We start from the raw sequence: 24,074 nt of genomic DNA, 5'->3' as shown, positions 1-24,074 counted from the left end.
GATGAACAAAAAACTGTTTGAAAACGGTTAATAAAAAATCTCCTCTCATGTTTTTTTATTTCTTCACCTCCAAAAAAATATACCATCCAAAACTATTAGGGAGCTGAAAGCGCTGCGTTAGGCATAATATTAGGCAAATACTCCAAAAAATGTCCGATTTTCAAAATTCTATTTCCATAAAGTTTCATATGCAATAAATTCCAAAAAATGAGAAACTTTTAATTTCGATTAAAACCTTAAGATGAACTTGAACAAAGCAGAATAAATCAACTAAATGTTATACAATAAATGAAACATACATATTATCAACATGCAATTATTCATGGAACAAGTTACAAAAAGTGGAATTTCTAAGCACGAGGCATGGCATTACATCGAGTGCTGGAAAAAGTTGAAATTGCAACGAGAACCTGATACCTGATCATTTGGCGATTTACAAAAATTCGAATTAAAGAGAAGTATATAAAAAATATTCATGTAAGATGCATGTTAGATTTATTGAAGGTTATTTTTTGATGATTTAAGTAAAAAACCGTAGAATTGAGTTAAAATTCTATGGTTTTATTTCGATAGAATTTAGCGCGACATTTCGAGTAAACGGAAAGGAAGAAAAAGTAAAAAAAAAACTAGAACATGTTCATAAAAGCGAAAGGATTTACAATTCAATATTTAATGCTTTTTTAAAATTAATCAGCGAGGAAAAAAATGGAAAATGAACGCCAAGTTTAACACGGTAAGACGAAGTTTACCGGGTCTGCTAGTGTTTATATAGAATTTGGATTATTATCTTTGAATTGGAAAACTATGATAAAATTGGTAAAGTTTATTGATTTTGCTAGAGTAAAATTAAAAAAACGCAATTTTACATGACTTTTGAATAAAATTAACGAAAAAAAGCATCACAGAAAACCGTTACAGAATTTTAGGGTAAAATCACAGGAAGTCAGAATTTTTCGTCAAAACACAGATTTTTTTTTCGGCAACCTTGGTTGCAGCTCCTATCTTAAATGAATTGCTTACGATTAAATGAATTGAATTACGTTTTTAATAGTTTCATTTATTTTTGAATGTAGGTGTAGCAAAGCACACCGGATCAGCTAGAAGTATATAAAATTTTTGACTCTTTATCTAAATTAAAATGTTCGATTCTCAATTAAATCAACATATAAGACTGCAAAACTATCATCTATTCTTCTTGTGATTATTTTATATTTATTCTTCTAAAGTTTTTCGAATATATACAAAACTTTTGCTTGAATATTTTTTTTTTATTTTAAAATTTTTAAATTTTTTTGAATAATTTTTTTTAAATTGAAAAAAATGGCAAATATTAAACTTTTTTTAATACCTTAAGATTGATTTTAAAACAATTTTTAAATTATTTTTGAATCATTGTTGAACATTACTAATCATATTTTAAAAATGTAGTATACAGTTTTTTTCATGTATTTGTAAGTTTGCTGAACTATTCTCAAATTAATTTCAAATAATTTCAATTAATTTTCGACAATCTTTGAATATGTTTTTGGAAACTTTTGGATGAGATTCTGTACAATGCTGAGTAGCTTTTTTATACATATTGAAAAATTTTGAAACCATTTTCTTGATACATTCTTTTAACTTTTGAACTCATACCCGAAGATGATATTATGCATTACACATCTGATTGAAAAAAAATCGACTCAAAAAATAAGGGTCATTTAGATGGAAGGAAACTGAAATAATCGCTTATATTTTTCCTTGACTCAAACTTCATTTTTTTTTTCAAACGAACACAAACACATACAGGATCTCAATGAAACTTGATGTTTCCTCGAAGAGATTCCTTTCACTTAACTCTAAGCGTACATCTTCCGTGGATATGATGGCTAGCATCTTACAAATGCTAAAACCACCAACCCAAAGAAAGTGTACTATGTATGCCGTGACCGGGATTCGATCTCATGTCCGTTGGCTTAGAAGACATGGAGGCTATCCTCTACGCCACGGGCTGCGGCGAATTTGATTTTTTGTATAAATTTTGAATATGGTTGAAAAACTGAATTATTCTCCAATGACTTTCAAATGATAATTTAATGATTTTTGGATATTCAAAGCTTGATTTTTTCATTAATGGTGAACAATTTTTAAATAACTGTTGAATGATTTTTTTATTATTTTCTAGAGATTTTTTAATAACTTTGAAATAATATTTTGTTTACTAAGAGTAAATTCTAATTGTGGAAAAAATATTTTTAAAAACATTTGATTTATATTTGTATTTTTTCAATACTTTTCCATTTTTCTCAATAGCTGGTGAAAGAATTTGAATTAATTTGGAAAGCTTCAAAATAAACTTCTTTCAAATATTTTTCGAAATCACCTGTTGAATTTTTCAAAATTTTTTGAACAATTATGTAAAAGAATGGAAAATGATTTAAAAAATTTTTGAAAATAATTTTTATTATTTGAATGATTATCAAATAATTTAAAAAAAATCAACCGGTTTTAAAACAAATCTTGAAAGAGTTTTGAATTTTTTGTCATTTTTGGGTCTTTCTTCGTAAACATTTGTATCATTCTTTTGGCATTTTTTTTCAGTTTGTGTTGGGTCAATTTTTGCAATTTAATGTTTTTTATATTTTTTGTGTAATTGCTATTATGTTTTTTTTTGTTATTTTGTCGGTTTAGTTTTTATGTATCGTGTTTTTTAATTTTTTCTATTCATACTTTCTATTTGGTGGAGTTTTATGATTTTCCTTTTTTTATCAGTATATGTTATATTTCAAATTTCATTTTGAAACTTTGTGACAAATTTTGGGTCATTTATGTCCTTCTTAATAGAAAAGTTCCGAAGAGTGATTTCGTTTCTTCCATTGTGCTGTGAATGTCTTAATAGTGTGCCAATTACACCTCAGACTAACGTTCTCAGAATAAGTGTCATTAATTCAGCTACTATAGCACACTTAAAGTGGCCATCAATGGGCCTGTCATTTAGTCGACTGATGATTGCCCTAGCTCGGTCGATATAGATAGGACCTATCTTGGCCCTTTTCTGGAGGTTATAACATAATCTATCCACGGGAAGTCATTAGTGTGGATCATTTGACGAAGTAATTTTTCCTGCTTCAAGAAAAAATGAGATTATTTTTGTTCATAAATTTTCTAAGCTTGCGCCCCCTAACAGAAGATATTCAGATTAACAGTATATTTTTTTTTTAAATTTTTTTCTCTGAAAATGTGAGTGGTTTTCCTTTTTTTTTTTAATTCATCATAAAAAAAAACGTTGTTGTATCACTCTAGTAATTCCATCGAGCCATTAGAACGTATCGTTATAGAGTTATTGTTTGAAACGAGAGAACTCATTGAGCAGCTGATAGGAGCTACAAAACAGCCAATGGAGATTATGATAATGGATGTCCGTCCAGCAACAACAGAGAAAAGTGGAAAATATCGTATAGTGGAAAATATAGATAGTAGTGGAAAATGCCAATGAGACACCCCAAGAATGATGGTGATGATGATGATGCTCGTAATGAGTAGCAAGATAAAATGTTGCTTCTCTGTGATGTATTCAGCAGGAAAATTGAAAAGAGTTTTCCTGACGATCGGTTAGATTTATGGAAATCAGGAAAAAGAAAGACAAAAAGTTGATGATTTAATTAAAATTGTTTTTCAAATTTGAATAATCTAAATCCTTGCTTCAGATAAAAAAAAAAATTCAAGAATTGATTTATGTTGAAATTTTGTACAATTTAAGAGCGCCATATGATTTAAAAATGATTCATTCTTGGCCACATTTATCACCATAAACTGCAGTAAACTTTCCTCGTCAGAATACCGCACCAAATCGCATTCAAAAATATGCTAATGGAATTCCGTTCCGTCGAAAGTCAACACACAACAGACACATCGAGGGCCACCCCCATCAATTACGCGTGGATGAAAACACACATGTGGGTGCGTGGATGCGATCATCATCATCATCATCATCAGCTAGCCACTGCGGATTTAAAAACCCAAAAAAAAAGATCCATCGTATTGTTTACCTCCGGTGTTTACCCACAACCAAACCAAACCGAAGAAGACAGGAAAAAAAGACAAATCCATTTCAACCTTTGAGAAACAGATGACGTTCTTGTGTCCTATCATAACCGGTAGCAAATTTGCCTTCCGATTTACCGGCGTCCAAGTCCGGAAAAAAATCTTTGACGCGTCATGTTACGCAAATGACTTGGGTTGGTTCCTAGTTTTTTTTCTTACCTCAACCGGTGGTCAACAGACAAAATTGTTTTACCCGTTTTGTTTGTTTATTGTCCTGACATTTTTGGTCATTCTCGAAAAAACCCCGGGAAAAGGAATCAAAATGGAACAGCTGACGATGTTTCCTTTCTTTCTGAGGAAAAATGGTCGAAAGCATTTTACCCCAAAGTACCCCCACCTCGGCTCTACTCGTAATGAGCGCGGAACCATACGCTCTAAACACAATAACAATCATAATTTGAATCTCTGATTATGGCGGCGAAAAATGGCGACGATAATGAGGAGGAGGTTTGCAATTAGCGCGTCCTGCTCTGCTGTTGGTAATTCAATGCAGCTGGATTATATTGCCGGTGTGTTGCAATTAATAAATTTTCTCTCTCTCGGCCCTCGTCAACCATTCGGGGAATGAATTGCACTTTTTGAAATTAATTTTGTACCTGGAGGACCCTCTAGGAAAGTTTTTGCTCTGATTCCATCGGTTTAAGTTGTTATTATTCATGGAATTAGGTCATCACAAATTCTTGTCAGCATCACATTCAACTTTAACAAGTGACAAAAATGACAAAAATAACAAAAATGACAAAAATGACAAAAATGACAAAAATGACAAAAATGACAAAAATGACAAAAATGACAAAAATGACAAAAATGACAAAAATGACAAAAATGACAAAAATGACAAAAATGACAAAAATGACAAAAATGACAAAAATGACAAAAATGACAAAAATGACAAAAATGACAAAAATGACAAAAATGACAAAAATGACAAAAATGACAAAAATGACAAAAATGACAAAAATGACAAAAATGACAAAAATGACAAAAATGACAAAAATGACAAAAATGACAAAAATGACAAAAATGACAAAAATGACAAAAATGACAAAAATGACAAAAATGACAAAAATGACAAAAATGACAAAAATGACAAAAACTGACAAAAACTGACAAAAATGACAAAAAATGACAAAAATGACAAAAATGACAAAAATGACAAAAATGACAAAAATGACAAAAATGACAAAAATGACAAAAATGACAAAAATGACAAAAATGACAAAAATGACAAAAATGACAAAAATGACAAAAATGACAAAAATGACAAAAATGACAAAAATGACAAAAATGACAAAAATGACAAAAATGACAAAAATGACAAAAATGACAAAAATGACAAAAATGACAAAAACTGACAAAAACTGACAAAAATGACAAAAAATGACAAAAATGACAAAAATGACAAAAATGACAAAAATGACAAAAATGACAAAAATGACAAAAATGACAAAAATGACAAAAATGACAAAAATGACAAAAATGACAAAAATGACAAAAATGACAAAAATGACAAAAATGACAAAAATGACAAAAATGACAAAAATGACAAAAATGACAAAAATGACAAAAATTACAAAAATTACAAAAATTACAAAAATGACAAAAATGACAAAAAATGACAAAAATGACAAAAAATGACAAAAATGACAAAAATGACAAAAATGACAAAAATGACAAAAATGACAAAAATGACAAAAATGACAAAAATGACAAAAATGACAAAAATGACAAAAATGACAAAAATGACAAAAATGACAAAAATGACAAAAATGACAAAAATGACAAAAATGACAAAAATGACAAAAATGACAAAAATGACAAAAATGACAAAAATGACAAAAATGACAAAAATGACAAAAATGACAAAAATGACAAAAATGACAAAAATGACAAAAATGACAAAAATGACAAAAATGACAAAAATGACAAAAATTACAAAAATTACAAAAATTACAAAAATGACAAAAATGACAAAAAATGACAAAAATGACAAAAAATGACAAAAATGACAAAAATGACAAAAATGACAAAAATGACAAAAATGACAAAAATGACAAAAATGACAAAAATGACAAAAATGACAAAAATGACTAAAATGACACAAATGACAAAAATGACAAAAATGACAAAAATGACAAAAATGACAAAAATGACAAAAACTGACAAAAACTGACAAAAACTGACAAAAATGACAAAAAATGACAAAAATGACAAAAATGACAAAAATGACAAAAATGACAAAAATGACAAAAATGACAAAAATGACAAAAATGACAAAAATGACAAAAATGACAAAAATGACAAAAATGACAAAAATGACAAAAATGACAAAAATGACAAAAATGACAAAAATGACAAAAATGACAAAAATGACAAAAATGACAAAAATGACAAAAATGACAAAAATGACAAAAATGACAAAAATGACAAAAATGACAAAAATGACAAAAATGACAAAAATGACAAAAATGACAAAAATGACAAAAATGACAAAAATTACAAAAATTACAAAAATGACAAAAATGACAAAAAATGACAAAAATGACAAAAAATGACAAAAATGACAAAAATGACAAAAATGACAAAAATGACAAAAATGACAAAAATGACAAAAATGACTAAAATGACAAAAATGGCAAAAATGACAAAAATGACAAAAATGACAAAAATGACAAAAAAGACAAAAATGACAAAAATGACAAAAATGACAAAAATGACAAAAATGACAAAAATGACAAAAATGACAAAAATGACAAAAATGACAAAAATGACAAAAATGACAAAAATGACAAAAATGACAAAAATGACAAAAATGACAAAAATGACAAAAATGACAAAAATGACAAAAATGACAAAAATGACAAAAATGACAAAAATGACAAAAATGACAAAAATGACAAAAATGACAAAAATGACAAAAATGACAAAAATGACAAAAATGACAAAAATGACAAAAATGACAAAAATGACAAAAATGACAAAAATGACAAAAATGACAAAAATGACAAAAATGACAAAAATGACAAAAATGACAAAAATGACAAAAATGACAAAAATGACAAAAATGACAAAAATGACAAAAATGACAAAAATGACAAAAATGACAAAAATGACAAAAATGACAAAAATGACAAAAATGACAAAAATGACAAAAATGACAAAAATGACAAAAATGACAAAAATGACAAAAATGACAAAAATGACAAAAATGACAAAAATGACAAAAATGACAAAAATGACAAAAATGACAAAAATGACAAAAATGACAAAAATGACAAAAATGACAAAAATGACAAAAATGACAAAAATGACAAAAATGACAAAAATTACAAAAATTACAAAAATTACAAAAATGACAAAAATGACAAAAAATGACAAAAAATGACAAAAATGACAAAAATGACAAAAATGACAAAAATGACAAAAATGACAAAAATGACAAAAATGACAAAAATGACAAAAATGACAAAAATGACAAAAATGACAAAAATGACAAAAATGACAAAAATGACAAAAATGACAAAAATGACAAAAATGACAAAAATGACAAAAATGACAAAAATGACAAAAATGACAAAAATGACAAAAATGACAAAAATGACAAAAATGACAAAAATGACTAAAATGACAAAAATGACAAAAATGACAAAAATGACAAAAATGACAAAAATGACAAAAATGACAAAAATGACAAAAATGACAAAAATGACAAAAATGACAAAAATGACAAAAATGACAAAAATGACAAAAATGACAAAAATGACAAAAATGACAAAAATGACAAAAATGACAAAAATGACAAAAATGACAAAAATGACAAAAATGACAAAAATGACAAAAATGACAAAAATGACAAAAATGACAAAAATGACAAAAATGACAAAAATGACAAAAATGACAAAAATGACAAAAATGACAAAAATGACAAAAATGACAAAAATGACAAAAATGACAAAAATGACAAAAATGACAAAAATGACAAAAATGACAAAAATGACAAAAATGACAAAAATGACAAAAATGACAAAAATGACAAAAATGACAAAAATGACAAAAATGACAAAAATGACAAAAATGACTAAAATGACAAAAATGACAAAAATGACAAAAATGACAAAAATGACAAAAATGACAAAAATGACAAAAACTGACAAAAACTGACAAAAATGACAAAAATGACAAAAATGACAAAAATGACAAAAATGACAAAAATGACAAAAATGACAAAAATGACAAAAATGACAAAAATGACAAAAATGACAAAAATGACAAAAATGACAAAAATGACAAAAATGACAAAAATGACAAAAATGACAAAAATGACAAAAATGACAAAAATGACAAAAATGACAAAAATGACAAAAATGACAAAAATGACAAAAATGACAAAAATGACAAAAATGACAAAAATGACAAAAATGACAAAAATGACCGAAATGGCAAAAATTACAAAAATTTCAAAAATGACAAAAATGACAAAAATGACAAAAATGACAAAAATGACAAAAATGACAAAAATGACAAAAATGACAAAAATGACAAAAATGACAAAAATGACAAAAATGACAAAAATGACAAAAATGACAAAAATGACAAAAATGACAAAAATGACAAAAATGACAAAAATGACAAAAATGACAAAAATGACAAAAATGACAAAAATGACAAAAATGACAAAAATGACAAAAATGACAAAAATGACAAAAATGACAAAAATGACAAAAATGACAAAAATGACAAAAATGACAAAAATGACAAAAATGACAAAAATGACAAAAATGACAAAAATGACAAAAATGACAAAAATGACAAAAATGACAAAAATGACAAAAATGACAAAAATGACAAAAATGACAAAAATGACAAAAATGACAAAAATGACAAAAATGACAAAAATGACAAAATTGACAAAAACGACAAAAATGACAAAAATGACAAAAATGACAAAAATGACAAAAATGACAAAAATGACAAAAATGACAAAAATGACAAAAATGACAAAAATGACAAAAATGACAAAAATGACAAAAATGACAAAAATGACAAAAATGACAAAAATGACAAAAATGACAAAAATGACAAAAATGACAAAAATGACAAAAATGACAAAAATGACAAAAATGACAAAAATGACAAAAATGACAAAAATGACAAAAATGACAAAAATGACAAAAATGACAAAAATGACAAAAATGACAAAAAATGACAAAAATGACAAAAATGACAAAAATGACAAAAATGACAAAAATGACAAAAATTACAAAAATTACAAAAATGACAAAAATGACAAAAATGACAAAAATGACAAAAATGACAAAAATGACAAAAATGACAAAAATGACAAAAATGACAAAAATGACAAAAATGACAAAAATGACAAAAATGACAAAAATGACAAAAATGACAAAAATGACAAAAATGACAAAAATGACAAAAATGACAAAAATGACAAAAATGACAAAAATGACAAAAATGACAAAAATGACAAAAATGACAAAAATGACAAAAATGACAAAAATGACAAAAATGACAAAAATGACAAAAATGACAAAAATGACAAAAATGACAAAAATGACAAAAATGACAAAAATGACAAAAATGACAAAAATGACAAAAATGACAAAAATGACAAAAATGACAAAAATGACAAAAATGACAAAAATGACAAAAATGACAAAAATGACAAAAATGACAAAAATGACAAAAATGACAAAAATGACAAAAATGACAAAAATGACAAAAATGACAAAAATGACAAAAATGACAAAAACTGACAAAAATGACAAAAAATGACAAAAATGACAAAAATGACAAAAATGACAAAAATAACAAAAATGACAAAAATGACAAAAATGACAAAAATGACAAAAATGACAAAAATGACAAAAATGACAAAAATGACAAAAATGACAAAAATGACAAAAATGACAAAAATGACAAAAATGACAAAAATGACAAAAATGACAAAAATGACAAAAATGACAAAAATGACAAAAATGACAAAAATGACAAAAATGACAAAAATGACAAAAATGACAAAAATGACAAAAATGACAAAAATGACAAAAATGACAAAAATGACAAAAAATGACAAAAATGACAAAAATGACAAAAATGACAAAAATGACAAAAATGACAAAAATGACAAAAATTACAAAAATTACAAAAATTACAAAAATTACAAAAATTACAAAAATGACAAAAATGACAAAAATGACAAAAATGACAAAAATGACAAAAATGACAAAAATGACAAAAATGACAAAAATGACAAAAATGACAAAAATGACAAAAATGACAAAAATGACAAAAATGACAAAAATGACAAAAATGACAAAAATGACAAAAATGACAAAAATGACAAAAATGACAAAAATGACAAAAATGGCAAAAATAACAACTTTTTTTTAAAAAAATGATGCCAACTTTGGTACATAAATAACATGAACTGAAAAAGTGCAGATTGAAAAGGATACCTACTGCTTTGTTTGTTTTGAAATGATGCCAGTCCGATAAATAAGACAGACTGAAGAAGCGCAGGTTTGAGAGGTTGCTGGTTTGTATATTTTGAAATGATGCCAGTTCCGGTAAACAGGATGGACTGAAGAAGCACAAATTTGAAAGGCTGCTGCTGTGTTTGTTCCGGAGAATAAGACGGACTGAAGAAGCGCAGTTTTGCAAGACTGCTGCTTGGTTTGCTTTGAAATGATGCCAGTTCCGGTAAATAAGACGGACTGAAGAAGCGCAGATTTGAAAAGCTTCTGCTTTATTTGTTTTGAAATGATGCCAGTATCGGTGATCAAGACGGACTGAAGAAGCGCAGATTTGAAAGGCTGCTGTTGTGCTTGTTTGAAAATGATTCCAGTTCCGGTGAATAAGTTTGAGAATAATTCTACTTCCGAAAAAGGAATTCAGCTCATTGAAAAATTTCAAATCGAACAAACTTCGAATTTAAGAAGAAAGATCAAATCAAAGATCAAAGTATAAAAAAATAAGACAAATCAAATTGAAAAAAAAAAACGAATTTGATGATTGGTTTTCGAAATTTCCTTTTTATTTGCGATTGAAGGTGAGAAGGAATGTGGAGATGAGCTGAAGAATGTACAGAATAAAGATAAAAGTTATAAAAATAAATTAAACAAAAATGTGTGGCAACACTAAAATAGAAGCTGAAAAGTGTAAGCAAAAAAATGTGAAAACTGTATGCAAATGTTAAAAGTGTTTTGATAGAATAGTTCGCTTACAGATTTGTTTTTTTTTTAATCTTCAAACATAAATTTACAAATATTTAAAAGATTCCAATATTCAAACGTAATTTGAAAAAAAAAAATGTTTTCAACGTCAAATAATCCAAATATTTTCAAAAATGATTGGTAATGATAAATTCATCAATCAACATAATTTTAAGAAATCCCTAGCAACATTTTATGAAAAGGTTTAATAACTGATAAAATTCAAAAATAATTTAAAAAACAAAGATTTAAAATAACATATTTTAAAATCACATGAAATAATTTCAAACGATTGAAGGTGATCATAAAAATAACTAAAAAATTATTTTAAAAACGATCGAGAAAATCCAAAGCATTTAGAATAAGATGTTAAAAATAAATGGACCAAAAAATTGTAAAATTAAAACGAAGACCATCACGGGAATCGGGAAATCTGGTGGCATATTTCCCGGGAATTCCCAGGATCTCGGGAAATATTCAAAGTCATGTAAAATATATGCACTTCATTTCAAATATACATAGCTTATCGAACCTTTCATGCATACGAGCCCATAATTTGTTCAAAATGCACACTTCTTATTGTTTTTTTTACTTATTTTTAATCAAATTGACCAAACTGTTTTCAACAATGATAAATTAAACACAGTCCAAAGAACTATAAAATAATATAAATACGTCAAATGAAGAATTCATCCATGCAACTAAGGGTTGATAAGAAAATTATATTTTTATTTATACATCATACATCTCAATAAAACTTGATGTTTCCTCGAAGAAATTTTTTAACTTAAAATTTAAGCGTGCATTTTTCAATGATATGACGGCTTGTGATGCCAAATAAAAATCCGTATTTTCAAGCTAAAAAATTCATGCTAATCTGTACAGAATCTCAAAAATCTGTATTCAAATCTGTATCGCTCATTTGGAGCTAAATGCTACAAAAAGGAAAGAATGAATGATAAACTAATTGAAACATGAATTTTTAATTCCAATTCACTAAGAAAATCTTTTATGTGCAGCTTTGCTTACTAAAACATTTAAACTTCTATCGTCGTATTTCATCTTGCAGTTTTTTTATTTGAAATGTTTTTGGTTTTGCGAACTTTTTATTCTCCCAATTTAACCAATCATATATATTTGAGAATTGCGTACATAGTTAATGTGGTAAGACGACTTCTTAATCAAATTTTACAAGCATTTTATAACAAATAGCTGACACTTTTCATTGGATTTAAGCTGGTTGGTTTTCAAAGGTAAACTTCATATGTACTTTTGATTGACCCTTTGAAGCATGTTTGGCCTAGATTTTCAAAAAACGAGCCTCATTTGAAGCTTGTGACAGCAGAATACGTTTTTAGTTTTGAAAATTTTGAATGTTGAATGGGACTGTGGGAAAATTGTCAAAAATATGTTTTCATTCATTCGGTTTTTAAAACAGTTAAAAACTTTGTTAAACGCTAGCATAATCTGTAATAGTAAACATTGAAAATCTGCCGGGGACTCAGAATCTGTATAAAATCGGTATGAATTCCCAAAAATCAGTAATCTGTATATCAGATAATTGGTTCAACAAAAATTAAAAAATCACAAAAAAATCTGCATATGTGGTAACGCTGCCGGACAGTAAGTGTGAGAGCTTTTGCATTTTAATGAGAGAAAGAGAATTCTAGCCAAAAGGGCCCAAGTGTTTCAGTCATACACCTCAGCAGCGTTGCCAGATCAACGGATTTTCAGCATTTCGTACGGATTTTCGATAGACTTCTGTGTAAATGAATAAAAAAAATTTTGACCCTCACCACATAACGTACAAAAAATTACAACAATTTCTTCCTCGCTGTCAGCGTTGCCACATTCGAATCTTTACTCTCATAAAAAAAAGTTAGTCAAAAATCAGCACAGAAATGTGTACCAACAACCAAACAGATCACCAGTAAAAAATATGTTATTAAAAAAAATTGATTTTTTTAAATTTTGTTTGACTGTTGATACCATTTCTGTGCTCTCAAAAATTTCAAATGAAATATTTCTAATCAAAATTATTTGATTATCTAAAAGGCTTTTTTAAAATCCGGGAGCTTCTTTCAACTGTTATATATTTTCTCATAACATAACTAACCACCTTCAAATAAATCTAGATTCAGTCTTTTCTTTAAAAACTAATTTTCAATCGATTTGGTTTCTATTTCCTATTTTAAAACGTTTTTTATGATCAATTTTTTTTTTTCAAATGATGAAATAAGAACTAATTTGAACCAAATCCAAAAAAATGTCTTCTGTGCGGACATAATCTTTTTCTAAAAGTAATACAAAAAAAAATTGTTTTGATAAATCTGTTCTTGTTGCAACCAGGCTCACTGCTGTTTTGGATTTGATTTTTAATTGTCAAACGTAGTAGGCGTTCGGGGGTTTGTCAAAAGTCAAGACATCGCATAGAACAAAATCACCTCTAGATTTATGGATAGTGCATCTCTGCCTAAATTGCATAAATACAGGTGCTGTAGACGCTTCAGTTTATGCATCAAAAGTTAGCAGATTGTTGGCTGGCCAGCAACAATTCAAGATTTTTTTTTAATCAGGGTGGTCTCTCAAAAATAAGAACAAATTTTGAAAAACCAAGACACCTGGCTCCTCATAAGGTAGCGCTCCGAGAGCAGTGTCTTTTCTCGTAAACTCCTCAACACAATGCGCAACAAAATTCTCCGGAGAAGTGAATTCTCTTCATCAGCCTATGTGAATGCTCTCGCTCACTCTTTGGTATGTGTTGACAATCTCCCTTTTCTTATGCAGTGAGATTTTTCTCTCCCCGCACAGCTTGGGGGGAGCAGACGAAAAAAAATGCGCTCTCTTCCACTGAACAAGCCGATCTGAGGAGTTTTGCCATCCATGATGGCAATTTTCCTGAAATTATTCAAATAAATCCAACCTTTAAGTTATAAGGAGCCAAACTTGTTTTATATTTAGCAAAATTGAATCTATTATTTTTTTTATGGTTCAAAAAAGATTTGAAAAAATTCAAATCAAAAAAGTATAAGAGAATTTTTTTTTCGATTGAAAATCCTTTTAAAAGATTCAAAAATAATCAAAATTCAAAAATTAATTATTAAAAAAAATCAAATGTAATAAACATAAATAACTTACAACTTTTTAAAATGAGTGGAAAAATTAATCTAATAATTACACTAACCAAAAAAAATCACATTTTTCCGCGCTGAAACAAATCTCAGAATTGATTTTTAACTTAGTGACGCTGAATCCTAACAAATTATTTGTTTTACGTTCTACTAGCTCTGGGTTAAGAGATAAAATTTGAAACTAGGTTAAAAACTAACCTTGAACTTTAACTTAAAAATCAACTTTTCTGTAGACCGCGAGTAATTTTGACTCCTGAGAGAAAAGTTACGGAAATTTTCATTTTGTTTATTTCACCCAAAAGAGGCAATGAAAGAATTTTTAAGAAATTTGAAAGAAAATTTAATCTAAATTGATCCTTTAGTTATTTCTCAAGGCATGAGTCACAACGATTTGAGGTCTTCAGCAAAGTTGTAGAAAAAATTAAAATCATTTAAATTTTGAACCCAAAATCGTTCTTTAGTAGTGCCAGAAATTGTTATAATTTGTTATATTGAATTTTCTTTAAATAAGGGTTTTTTTGCATTGTATCTCTGAAATTCGAATATCGAGGTAAATTTTGAATGCTTGATGGAATGACAGATAACCAATAGATTTAAAAACAGGTTTTGCTTTCCAAGTAGGTTTGTTAGTTCAGAAGTTATTGGTGATTGATTTCACCCACAGGTAATTTCATTAAAAAAATCCGAATTCCATATCAGTGAAACTAGAGATGAGAGGACGGCAAAATCTTTCAAAATCATTTATTTAAACAAAGGCAACAAAAATGCTGTTCCCCTGTGTTATTTTCTAAAACGTCTCAAAACCAACCAGAAGGCCTTCAAAACTTCAAAAAGAACACACCAAATGTCAAAAATAAAATAAAAATGTCATAAATCGTTTGTTTTATTTTAAAACTATTCACTTTGAAGTAACAAAATCAAGACCCCCAAAAACTATAATTTATTAAAATTCAAAAAAAAATAACAAAAATGAATCAACATAGAATAACAATACAAATTGAGACGAGGTTAAAACAAAATTTCTTCCTTTAAATATGCATATTTTGGGTAGAATGTGGGAAAATTTTTTCATGCAACTTGAGAAAACTTTTCACTAAAAGAAAATCACTGAACTTCAAAATTTTCTCAAAATTCTTTCATCACACGGTAACCATGGCAAAACTTTCCACACGGTTATATTCCCTGGCCAGAGGTTATTTTTAACATGTATTGTTCTCTCTTCTCCTGTTTTTTCCCAACATCTTCTCCACGCCTGCTTTGCTATCAATAATGTCAACGCCTTCTTCGCTTTATCAATCAAACTAATATAAAACACCCGCACCACTTAATAACCAAAACAACTCCCTTCGCACCAAATGGTTTGAATCTCTCGATGGGGACCCTTACTTGTAAACAAAAAATGGCGGTAAAACAAACACTACTATATCTGCCTCGCCCCTGCTTTGCCAACGTCCAAAACCAAAAACCAACCCCGAAAAAAACTAACCTGTAGAACGTTCTCGACTGAATCTAGAGTCCAAATGTTCCTCGCTGCGGAAACACCTGAGCAAATCGGCCTCCGAACTGAGCTGTAACGACTGCGGCGGATCAACGAACGGAGTAGACTCGCCACAATCATCGCCGCAGCGAGCCCGAAGTGCGGTGAACCCGAGTACGAACCTGCCCGGAGTGCTACAGCGAACGCACGGTTTTCTGAACACCCTTAGGGTAGGTACAGTGAATTCTCTCAATGTCACACATTTTTAAATTCTTATTCTCCCTTCAACAGAATCGTTGGTCCCGAGGTCGAAGCAAAGAACGGTTACGAGGGTCCTGCGGTCAGGATCTGGAACGGCGGGACAGCCAGAGTGACTACGCGGCAGACAATAGTTCGGAGCACAGTAGTTCGGCGACACCTCAGACGCAGTCGCCACGGCATCGAGCGCTCACCATAGGCGATTCACCGTTGGCCCGACCCACCGAACTGCGGAATGCCTCGATGAGCTCCGAGGGCGGAACGCTGTTGAAGTTGACCTCGGCAACGACGACGACCAGGGTCGATGTCGAACCGGGAGGCAGCAGTAGTATAGGGAGTGCGATCATCGCCGCGGGAGTAGCGAAGCTTGGGGATGCTGCCATCGGTGCCAGTGGTGGGGGTGGAAGTCCTTTGGCGGGGCCAAGTATTGCCTTGCCGGTGGATGACGTTCAGAGGCGGAGGGAGACACAGTTGAGGTCACACTCGTTTTTTCAGCTGCGGATACATCTCATCAGTGGGCACAACCTGGTGGCCATGGACAAAAGTGGTAAGTTGGTTTACTTTCTATTGGATTACACATGGGCAAGTTCTTACCTGCTTCGGATCGAAGAAACAGTTTATTTATGATAGATGTCCGTTAGGCTATTAGTACGCACTTTCGTATAAAATATTTGCCTTAAAATCGAATTTTACGGTGTATTTGAACCAAGTTCCTGTCATTACTAGCATTTTAAAGTTTGAACAATACTCTGGTTGAAATGAGAGATTCAACGCAGGTTTCAGGTTTTTTAGCTTTGACCTTTCCACCTATCAGTTTTCATTTCTGTCTTATTTGCTCTCTAATTAGAATTTCAATTTGCCGATATGTCATAAACTTAAATAAGAATATATCCCAGCGGCGATCAAAATAAAATAACATAACTATACTCTACACTAGCGACTGCTAGTTCCACCAACAATCGTCAATACCCGAATGGCCCAATCGTGGGTTTCGACATCTCCCCTCAATTCGCAGATTGAGAATACTGTACACCATCGTCGTCTGTCGAGCATCCCGCAACACCAACAACTATTTCCAGCCATCGAAAATCAGCAAACGCATTCTAACCGCAGCATAGCTGACTATCGTAAGATACGTTCTTGGAGCAAGCTTCTCCTTCAAATCTCGATCCCTGGAAGTAGTCGTCCAGCTTGGCTCTGAAGGTTTGGTAGGAGTTTATGGCAACTAACCGCGCACAATATACAAATTTCACATCAAACCATAATAGCCGGATTTTTATGCTGCGGTGTGTGGGATCGTCCCACACAAACCATCTTGGGTTTTATACCTTATGTGCCTTAGAAGTTGTCAACGCCTTGACACGAGCTTGAGCCAGACAAATATAGCTTGTTCTGTAGATTCCTTCGTAGCTATGCATTCCGGGCAATATGGCGAGCTGATAAGCTTGAACCGATAAAGTATTTCCTAAAGCACCCAAGACGTGAAGGAACAACATGAGGTAGAAGTTGACCTTACTATACTTGCCATTTACTTAGTTTGAAACCGCTGAATTGGCAACTTGCCACTTGAGCATTGATACCGCTCGTTGATCTTTGCGCAGTCCTCGAACAGCTGCTTGGTAACATTTCTTATCCTCCGGCAGAGTTATAATTTCGGGAATCTTACCCACAATGACAAAGGCTACATCTGCTGAGATGGTCTTGTATCATACAAGTTGTATGCACAGGAAACTCGGTGTGAAACTGTTAAGGCGCCCGCACAATAGCACGTCGGACGTCGCGTCGCATCAGCTGTCAACGTTGTCATTGAGTACTAAAACGCTGACGCGACGCATTGGCATTTAAATGCAACACAATACAGCGTCCACTGACAAGGCTTTCCAGAATTTTTGAGACCAAACTCGGGGTGCAAAACATCACAAAACACAGAAAAATGACGATGATTTTATTTTTGAGTGTATTTGTGTCGAATTTTAACAAAAAATCTTAAAAAAAGGAAAATTCAAACCAAGCGGACACACTGGAATTTTGAATTATTTCAAAATAAAAACGTCGACGCTGGAGAACGCTGCTGTTTAGAACAAGTTTTGCGTTTTAGTGCAATGCTGTCACTGACGCGACGCACCATTGTGGTGGCTCAAACGGAAAATGGTATCCCCAAAATGAAATGTCAACGCGACGCGACGTCCGACGTGCTATTGTGCGGGCGCCTTTAGTTTCAGCGTTAACGCCTTTTGCATGGCATTCCAAAGCACTTATCCTAGTATGAAGCGCTGTGGAGCACCCGCTATTAGAGCAGTTCATCGGATTTTCGATTAAGCTTTCTACTAGCTATAGAGTTATGTATGTGGATGGTTTAAGATGTGCTTCTGTCATCCCTTCTTGGATATATCTTACCTAAAGAAAATCAGAGAAAAAGTTCTAAAGCAGCTTCGTAGATGACTCGATATTGCTAAACCGTCGCGGATCACAGAACACTTGCGCGTGAATTCAGGACCGTGTAATCGCCCAACACGCCACAACAGCGCTCACACGTCTTACGTTGACGGTCACACGCACATGAAAGAGAACCAAGCTTGCTGTTGCGCACAGATCGTGGCTACTCGAATCGGGGCAATGCGATCGGTGATGTTTGATAATATACGCGTGGCATTTCCGATTGCTTGGATACTTTTATATCACGCGCTCGTTTATCCAACCATGTGCAGCAATACATTCGATCGACCCAACGTTTGCCGTAGCTAAGCACCGTTAGCATTTCAACCGCCAACACCCTTGATTGGTGGGAGTATTATCGATTGTTCTTAAGTTTTCTATTTGGCATTTGCTTTTTCCGACGATTGCCATTTCTTCGCGCATTATGTATACCTATACCATACCGTGCGGTCATTATGCTTACGCTTAGCGCTTTTGGTTGCATCGAACAGCCATGCCATGCGTTATTGTTTATTGTGGAACAACGAGTACATAAAGATCTCGTATTCGTTCGGCTAATGCTACAGCCACACAACTTGTACCGCGTAAGAACGAGTTTCGATTTCCTTAGATTCTACGTTTTCCTGCCGAGGGTATGGGGAACACGCATCCTTTGAAGTGCTATGGAAATAGCTTTCCAATTGGCGTGGTTAAAGGCATCATAAAAATAACGCAGGAAAAGATGCGCAACGATCTCCTTCAATTTAACTGGACACTTACGGGCGGTTTACGACCTTTTATTAGTTGATCACCCTGGTGGTAAATGCTTTTTGCGGATTGCATTTCAAGGTACGGCGAGCCACTGCGTCTCCCCAGTATGTTACACAGGGTCCATGGGTGCAATTGTTCGATACTATGTACCGTTACGCCATAAAAGTTACCTGGGGCCCATGGCCCTAATTCTCATCCGGGCCTGCAAACTAAGGCTTTACCCATTATGGGAGACCAAGTCCACGATTCTACGTTCATCGGTTTACTCGATTTCAAGTCAAAACTCCAGCATACATACCCTGCCTCTAATTACGATTCAAGACTAAGTGTAAGCGTCAGATAACACTTTCATCGAGGTTATAGTTTTTGAATAACACAGTGAGGGAAAATGATAGGTTATGGTTTTCCCCAAATAATGTAGCCTTCAAAGCCAACGACAGCGCCGCAAGCCTCCAGTATTCAGCTAGGAAGCTTCAACACGTCACAACCAGAGGGCCATCCACGGTTGCTCGCGCTGCTTCGTAACCACCCGATCGGTAGCGACGCCCGACGAGTTGACGAAGGCAAAGCGATCGTGTCCGCCATAACGGGAGAGCAACGATTTGTATTCGCTGTTCAAGGCCGGTCAAAGGCGGCTTCCTGGTGCTGGCTCACTTCCAATAATACTACGACACGGTGAAGTACAAAGTGCACAACACATCCAGAAAAACGGAACACTAATGCCTGATTCCTCAACAGGACCCTAAAGTTTTGTACAAAAGAAACCATTTGCCGGGACAGAAGCCAACCTTAGTCCCTGATCCCTGGTCCCTGAATCAGCCTTGGTTTGGCCATGATTGCCCCGAGTAGCCGTTACTATCCGGCTGATCATTGGTTGAAGGTTGTGGTCGATTCCGAACAACAACCCTCGGATCAAGCTCTCCAACCCGCTCCTTAGTCCTCCTAGCCGAGATTCCCGGAAAGAACATCCCGATTTCCGGTAGGAATCGGGCTGACAAAGCAGTTGGTCAGCAGCAAAAAGGTACCGTAACCATCCTGTCATTACTAGTTTGCGCATAAATAGTAGAATTGTTGTGGCCTTTTTTAAAATTGAGAAGTGCATAATTGGGGTTTCCCTGATCTTAGAGTTCGAGCTCCCTACGATTTCCTTGAGATAAGCGAGCCGCCCTGAGGCCTAATAAAGGGAGTCCCTGTAACGCCGATGGGGTGGTAGGTTTTAAACTTACAAAGGACCTTTGGAGGCTCCGCTTGGTTTGGCTCGAGGCCCTCTCCTCTTTGCCCGTCCGTGTGCCGGTCGAGAACCGCTTACCCTGGACACGCGTCTTTCACAGCACACGTCCGGGACTTTACGAAACTACTCGGATGATTTCCGGCGAGACGTCATCCTACATCGACTCGAGTGACTCACACGCCGACGACGTGAAGTCACTGCGTTCGAATTATAAGCTCCGCATTTTGTGCGTTCGAATTATAAGCTCCGCATATTGCTCGAGCCTATTTCCCTCCCTGATGGCTGAAAGTGGCCAAATGCCGTTAAGGTACATCATAGCAAAGCACCTATCCTCCAAAGCACTTAGATCACTGGCTAATGGAGGCTCCAGAGACTCACTTATGGTCACCAGAACGAATAAGATTCTCTCAGAACCCAAAATCCATTATTGGAATGACAAACCCCCAATAGTCAACTTGACCTTGCTTCGAAGGATAAAAACCAACGACCCTCCAAACATGGTTCAATCTCACTTTCTTCAACTCGTCGAACACAAATTCAAAAACCTCCCCGAAGCCTACACAGACGGATCCAAAACAAACTCTGGACGTGTTGGTTGCGGCATCTACAACCGAACAAATAACATTATGATCCCCCTACCTGCACAATGCTCAGTATTCAGCTCCGAAGCGTTTGCGATCCTGAGGGCGGTCGAAACTCACCAACCAAACACAGTCATCTTCATCGACTCAGCCAGCGTGCTCACAGCCCTGGCCCGAGGCAATACAAAGCACCCTTGGCTTCCTCGCATCACACTATGCTGACATACCGGAACACGCTGGAATCCCCGGCAATGAAGCAGCTGACAAAATCGCAGCAGCAGCCACATTATTGGATCCACCACTGTTAGCTATCCCTCAGCATGATGCATCTCTCCACATCAAAAACGCCCTCCAAGTGGCATGGGACCTAGAATTGGACTCGAACCATGAAGCAAAACTGAGGGAAATCAAAAACTCAACAAACAAATGGACCGACAGACCCAATCCGACCGAAAGAAGAGTCCTCTCCCACCTCCGCATCGGTCACACTCGACTCACCCATGAACATCTCATAGCTAAAACAGATCCACCCACTGCGTCCATGCTGCGACACAGCAGTAACAATTAAACATATCCTGACAAGCTGCCCACAGTACCACCACATGCGACTGCCCTGCTGTCCGCAGGAGGAGAACAACGTGTTGGATTTCCTTCGCAAAACAGGCCTTTACCACAAAATATAAAAAAAAAAACCGTAACGAATGACCCAAATGGGTTAAACACCACCTAAATCGAGGAAGAATGACCTTAATGGGTTAAATTCCTATGAAAAAAGAAAAAAAGACGTGAAGCCACTCTATACGAGAGTATTCTGTGTCGTAAAAACTCTTCTCCCTACGAGTTCGACTGCGAAGAAGGTAAGGTTTTCTACTCGGATACTCTGCGGTGGTGGGGGTATCCAACACACGCACGCGACGTATCAAGCAGCTCGGCATACGCAGAAGGTATAGTCTTATCTTTGTATGTTTCACTGCATGGTTTGGACACACACTTATCAGATGCTCCCCAACGAAGGATTCACGCTACACCGGTCGCGGACTGGTGCTGGTTCCAAATCCTCTGCAGGGCAGTCATGATTAAGGTGAACCCATCGCTGACCACGAGCCAAGTGTTGGCCTCCTCACACATCCTCCGCACGATATTGTAGGCTGTCGTGTCTGGTCCGCAGGCAGCAAGCATGTTAATGCGTAGCCCTTCGACCCTCGGACTGTTGAACACTACGTGCTCTGATGTCTCAACTGTGTCCCCGCAGGTTGGGCAGAATGGAGAGGCCACATGTTCAAACATGCATGAAGCATCCGAGGTCAGTCAACAACTGCGTCATGCAGAAATCCACCTCTCCATATCTCCGATCCATCCAAAACCGACGTTAGGGATCAAGCAATGGGTCCACCGGCCACGTTCCGAGCTGTTCCACTGGTGCTGTCAGTTAAACATCGAGGCCTCTCTGGGATGTTTCCGGACATCAGAAATGTGCCTATGCTCATAGCCATAGCAGAAGATATCTTCCCCTAACAAGACCGAGATTGGCATGACCCCCGCCACATCATCAGCAGCTACCAAGGACACTGTTCGGTATGCGCTGATTACTCGCAGGTTCATCAGCCGCTGCACGCTGCAGATCTTGTGCAGATTACACTGCCTGCTCAAGGTTGCCTTTCAAGATGCCGCTCCGTACTGCAAAATGGACGAAGTCAAGCTCGCCAGGACCCTCCTTCTACCGCACCGCGGATCGCCGAGTTGTTCGACATGACCCCCGAGAAGGCTGTTTTCGCCAATGCCGTTCTTTTGCAGGCGTAGTCGACCTGGGCCGTGAAACTCAGCCGATCTTCGATCATCACTCAATGACTTGAACGCACGCTTGGATTCGATTGCTTACGGTCCAGCTACAATCGTTCCTGATTGTCAGGTCAGGTTGGTGATCAGCACCATCTCGGTATTGATATCAGCAAAGCTCTTTGAGCGCATCCAACTTTCCTGGACCTCTTCAGTTGATGAGCCCGGTACCAGAAGAACCACAAGTCTCACTCCCGTGGGAAAACGCAGTCTCAGCGGTTCGTCGTAAACGATGTTCCACAATACCGGGCCAAGTATCGATCCTTGTGGAACCCCTGCCGAGACACCCACTGTTTCCAGTCCCTCACTGGTCATATACTCTAGTGGACGGTTTCGGAAGTAACCAGAAACCTCATACGAATAAGCGACGATGCAATCGATGCCCAACTGACGCTGTTGAAGGCGTTCTTCACGTCTCTTATTCAGCCTGGCGTCGTCTGTCTAGTCTAGTCGAATGGCATTGACCGTGCTGCGGCCTTTCCGAAAACCAAACTGTTTATCGACCTTCTGTGTAGAGCTGTATCCTGCTCTGGAACACTGTAGTCTAGCCACTGAAATCCTCACAGTTGACGAGAACCGTGGTTGGCAGCAAGTGAAGACACTGCCTCCGGATCGCCAGCAGAGGAGATCTTTTATCTCAGCCCTATGCGTCGTTTTGCGGAATAAGTCAAGCTCTAAGCCTACAGAAACCGTGAATCTAGACCAAAAAGCTGAGTTGTACATGGCTTCAGAACGTCACAGAGCATCCGTTGCTGAGTTGTTAACCGTATTGTTCTTAAAGTTGCACTTTATAAAAAGCACAGGGCTTCTTCTAGGACACAGGTTTGATATTTTTCACTGAAAAAGCCGGAATATTTGAGGATTTTTTTGGCTGTAGAATGCTTCTGATGACCCTCCATGAATTGGTGGGGTAGTGAAGTGGGTCAATTGAGAAAATCTTGACGTTTGTTAAGAAAACACTGTGAAGTAGCGTCGGAGGCAAGTTCTTCTTACTGAAAAAATGTATGGAAGTCTACAAGAAATAATTTGAACTATTCTTGTATTTTTTCGGATCAACCT

At 34.6% G+C, this 24,074-nt stretch overlaps 1 protein-coding gene across 3 annotated transcripts in view; it reads left to right on the top strand.

The window, feature by feature from the left end:
- The window catches only part of LOC129758709 (multiple C2 and transmembrane domain-containing protein), a 140,907-nt gene that overhangs the window by 84,883 nt on the left and 31,950 nt on the right, over positions 1 to 24,074 (top strand). For 2 of the 3 annotated variants that reach the window (XM_055756302.1, XM_055756301.1), the window contains exons 2-3: positions 15,939 to 16,153; positions 16,215 to 16,728. In XM_055756302.1, coding sequence (XP_055612277.1) covers positions 15,939 to 16,153; positions 16,215 to 16,728 — 729 coding nt within the window. The remainder of the gene's footprint in view (positions 1 to 15,938; positions 16,154 to 16,214; positions 16,729 to 24,074) is intronic. The other variant, XM_055756303.1, reaches the window with a different exon arrangement.

This window comes from Uranotaenia lowii, chromosome 3 (assembly GCF_029784155.1).
Source record: "Uranotaenia lowii strain MFRU-FL chromosome 3, ASM2978415v1, whole genome shotgun sequence".
Taxonomy (NCBI): Eukaryota; Metazoa; Arthropoda; class Insecta; order Diptera; family Culicidae; genus Uranotaenia; species Uranotaenia lowii.
This window is presented reverse-complemented; position numbering and strand designations above follow the sequence as displayed.